This window comes from Tupaia chinensis, unplaced genomic scaffold (genome assembly GCF_000334495.1).
Source record: "Tupaia chinensis unplaced genomic scaffold, TupChi_1.0 Scaffold142854_1, whole genome shotgun sequence".
NCBI classification, from domain to species: Eukaryota; Metazoa; Chordata; class Mammalia; order Scandentia; family Tupaiidae; genus Tupaia; species Tupaia belangeri.
In genome coordinates, this window is record NW_006202699.1 from 289,857 (window position 1) to 294,138 (window position 4,282).

Genomic DNA, 4,282 nt, shown 5'->3' on the forward strand with positions numbered 1-4,282 from the left:
TGGGGCGCGGGGCGTGGGCAGGCTCGGAGGGGCTGCCCTGCCGCATTAGACAGGTGTGCGAGGGCGGTGTGGGGCCCGAGCTGTAGCACTGCCGGGCCCAGCACGAGGAAAGGACCCGACAGCTGCCCAGCCAGAGAATCCGAAGTAATTCCGAACAGTGAACGGCCGTGAGGAGGCTGGCTCCCAGTGTCCGTCACCGTGGGGAGAGGAGAAGACAGCACGGTGCACCTGGTGCACCCTGCCCACCTGGCGCCCGGGCGCTTCCTGTCAGCCCTGGTGCACGCTGCCCACCTGGCGCCCGGGCACCTCCTGTCAGCCCTGGTGCACCCTGCCCACCTGGCGCCCAGATGCTTCCTGTCAGCCCTGGTGCACCCTGTCCACCTGGCACCCGGGCGCTTCCTGTCAGCCCTGGTGCATGCTGCCCACCTGGCACCCGGGCACTTCCTGTCAGCCCTGGTGCACCCTGCCCACCTGGTGCCCTGGGAAACTAAGCCAACCCCAGGAGAACTAGGCCAACAACAGGAGACTAAACCAAGCCCAGGCAACTAAACCAACCCTGAAAGACTAAACCAACCCTGGGAGACTAAACCAACCCTGGAGACTCAGTCAAGCCTGGGAGGACGCCATTTGGGCAGCGCTAAGCAGGAGACAGAGGAGGCCTTGCAGAGCAGGCCGGGCCCTCACAGGACACCTCGCTTCATCAACAGGAGGAGAACATTGGGTGTGTGTGCATGTGATCCCAGAGCCAGAGGGGGCCTCTCGCACACCAGCCGTGGTCTAAACACTCGAGACGCCCACACACCTCCCTTGCAGCAAGGCTCACCGTCCTTCCACGCTCCTCACCCATTTCTTCAGCAACGACCTGCCTCATGGGGACTTTGGTGCCTGACCCACATTCTAGAGCTCCCTGGCACCGTGTCCACACCCTGGAGGTCCCTGCGCTCTGTCCACACCCCAGAAGCCCCTGCACCGTGTCCACACCCCAGGGGTCTCTGCACTGTGTCCACAGCCCAGAGCTCCCTCGCACTGCGTCCACACCCTAGATGTCCCTGGCACTGTGTCCACATTCTGGGGGCTAATCACACAGTCTGCAGCCTGGACCCGGAAGCTGGAGAAGCACGCCAGGCGTGTGTACATGGGCGGTGGTTCCGACTGAGCCCACTGTCGACTCTGCACACGGCAGTGGGCCCAGGCCGAACTAGCAGCTCCAGCCTGCCAAGGACACTGTCCTAATGGTTTGAGAAGATGCCTCTGCAGAGCCCAGGAGGCTCGAGAGGCTGCATGGTGAGGGTGGGAGGGAGCCATCCTTGTCCCTTCCCTGAGGTGTGGAGGGTGCACGTCCAGCCTCCAGGTCTCCTGCTCAGAGCTGTGTGGAGTGGGGGCAACGTGGAGTCCAAGTCTTCTACCCTGACCTAGCAGCCCCTGGGGACCCAGAGAGGCCAAGCCGTGGAATGGCCCTAGAGCAAAGTGTGGTCCTACCGTGGAACCAGGGGGCGATGGCCCTGGTGCTCCTCTCGAAGCCAGCCCTGCGTGGCAGCTGCTCCTCTTTGAACCAGCGGACGATGGCCTCCCTGGAGACGGGACGCAGGGGGCGCTCCCACGTCCTGCTGGGGGGCAGGGGCAGGAGGGAGGGGTGGCGCGGCAGGGAGTGCGGGTGAGAGAGAGGGAGGGTAAGAGAGTGGCGAGCCCACGCCGCATTCATGCGTGAGAAGGCCACGAGCCAGGCTCTTGAGGCTGGGCACACTGCACTGCCCCAGCTGTCAGGGCCCGTGCCGGAAGGAAGGTGCTGTCACTGGCTTCAGAAAGAGCCACATGGTTTGGAGGGACAGGAGGACAGAAGTCCTTGGGAATCGCTAGTGTGGACATGCCAGCCTCGCTGACCAAGGCCCTACCGGGCTGCAGCAGGCCACCCACACATGCCTGTCGTGCCCCTGCCCTCGATGCCCCCTTGGGAGACGCTGCCCTTCCCGGTACATTTCTATCTGTCGTCATCCTCGCCTGAGAGCGCTCCGCGTGGGGCGTGGCCGCACCGCGGTTCTGCGTCCATCTGTCCCCCGGCAGGACCTGGGCACACACACACACCCAGCGAGATTTCAGGTCAACTGCAGGACTCGAACCACAATTGGCCACGTGGGACCTGCCCACCCACTGCGCTGCGGGCTGGCACCAGCAGAATTGGGACAGAGACGAGTGGACAGAGACAAGTCCAGGATTTGATTTGAGCCTGAGCTCGCCCGTGCAAGAACTCAGAAAACTGGGCAGACCACAGGGAGAGAGGAGGGATGCAAGGCCTGGCCAGCTATGCACAAGGGTCCGTGGGACAAGGACACGGGCCAGGCAGGGCCCAGGAGAGGCACACGAAGAGTTCAGGGAGCGGTGGGGTTCTCGTCCGTGTTCTCACAGGGGTGGAGTCACAGTGCTCACACATTCATCACCCACGGACTGCACACGTGACCCGGCTACTCAGACCACTTTCCGGCTGCACCGAAACAGCACGGACGGAGCTCCACGGTACCCACCGCGGAATACCACGCTGCCCACAGTCAGTGCAGCCAGATGGTCCGCGTTAATTCACGCAGCGGAGATGTCCCACCCCGCTGAGCTGCAAGAGCCCGGTACGTTCCCACGTCACCCTGTCACCCTAACAGCGTGACACTTACCATCGCCACTGTCCTCGTCTCCACTAGATGGAGGAGCTGAGCGTGCCCTGCACCAGCACCTGGGCCTGCAGCTCAGCCCAACTCGCGAGCCCAGACGAGCAGCCCCCTCGGTTTGTCTTTACAGCCCTGAGATGGGTCTACACGCACACACATGCACACGCAGGCGCACACACGCACGTGTGTGCAGCACACTGCAGGTTTTAGCAGAGACTCTGAGAGAGAGACAGAAGGGCGTCTACATCATGCCCTGGGAGCCCCACGCCAGGCTGTCCAAACCCCGTCTGCCCCACGGCCTCTCCAGGCTACTGGGACAGACGACGCGACCACCGGCCCTGCTCATCCCCAGCCGGTCCTCCTGGGGCCTCCTTCCCTGCTCAGCAACCGGGCGCCTTTCCTCCTGGGCAAGCAGAGCCCTGCCCCACATCGCTCTGCACTCCGTCCGTGGAGCGCCTGTGCTGGGACCTCTCCTCTCTGGGACGCACCGTCCTGAAAGGAGAGGTCAGACAGCAAGCCGCTCACTCGCCTGGTCTTTCTGAACCGGAATGTTTCTAAACAGGGAATTTGACTCCCCAGAACAGAAATGCTAGATGGCACTCTGAAGGCCACCGGCCACCACCCTGTAGGTCCCCTCGTCACTGTGTGATGGCCAGCCAGAGCACGGAGCTGAGAGTGGGGAGGCCCCGGTACCTGTCCTGGGCGGCCATGGAGGGTGCAGAGCCTGCACGGTTTCCAGCCCCCCACGCTCTGTGCCCAGGCCCCTCCCTGCTGTACCCCAGGCTCGTGCCCGAGCCCCCTCCCTCCTGTCCCTCAAGTCAGATGAGTCAGGCTGCTTGCTCCCTTCCTTCCATCCCTGCAGCACCCTCATGTGAATCCAGGTGGCAAACACAGGCTTCTTTGAAAACGCAGAGGCGGGACCAGCAGCTGGCCTAATGGCTGTGTCACTGGACTCCCATGTTGTCAAATCGCGGTTCACATCCTGGACCTGGTGGCTTAAACTCACGCCGGGCGTGTGTGTGTGCGTGCCCAAGATCCCGAGAGGAGAATGGAGAAGGGATTGCAGGGTGGCCATCCTCCCGGGGGTGATTTCTCGCTTTCTGTCTCTCTGTCTCTGTCTTTCTGGCGAGTGTATGCCCTATAGCAAAAACCTCTCCCCCTCCCCCAAAAAAAAGAAAGAAAGAAAAAGGAAAAGGAAAAAGAAATAAAATGAAAATGCAGAGGCAGAGAAGCCTCTCCTCCCTGCCCAGGAATCCTAACAGATTTGACCTCATAAAAATCAAGAATAGTCTGCATGACAGAAAATCATATCACATGAGTCAAAAAAATATTAATTATAGACTAAGGGATCCTCTTCCTAACATTTAAGGTGAGCCTAAAAATTGATGGAGAAGAGACCGACCGCACAAAGACACAGGGGCGAGCAGGCGGGCAGGAACAGCGGCCCATGTGCACCCACACTCCCTCTCCTTAGTAAACGGTTTCGGGCCTGCAGGGGCTTGGCAGGTGGGGCACTGGACTCCCAAATAGTTAACCATGGTTCGAGTCCCAGACCTGGCAGTTGGAAACACGCCTGGCAAGTGTGTTTGTGCCCAGAACCCTGGGGGCGGGGGGGGGGGGGGGGGCTC

The 4,282-nt window shown here is 61.6% G+C and overlaps 1 protein-coding gene across 1 annotated transcript in view; it reads right to left on the reverse strand.

The window, feature by feature from the left end:
* The window catches only part of SH2D4B (SH2 domain containing 4B), a 37,736-nt gene that overhangs the window by 4,985 nt on the left and 28,469 nt on the right, over positions 1-4,282 (reverse strand). Inside the window, exon 6 of the mRNA XM_006163727.2 lies at positions 1,480-1,604. Within this exon, the coding sequence (XP_006163789.1) occupies positions 1,480-1,604 (125 nt within the window). The remainder of the gene's footprint in view (positions 1-1,479; positions 1,605-4,282) is intronic.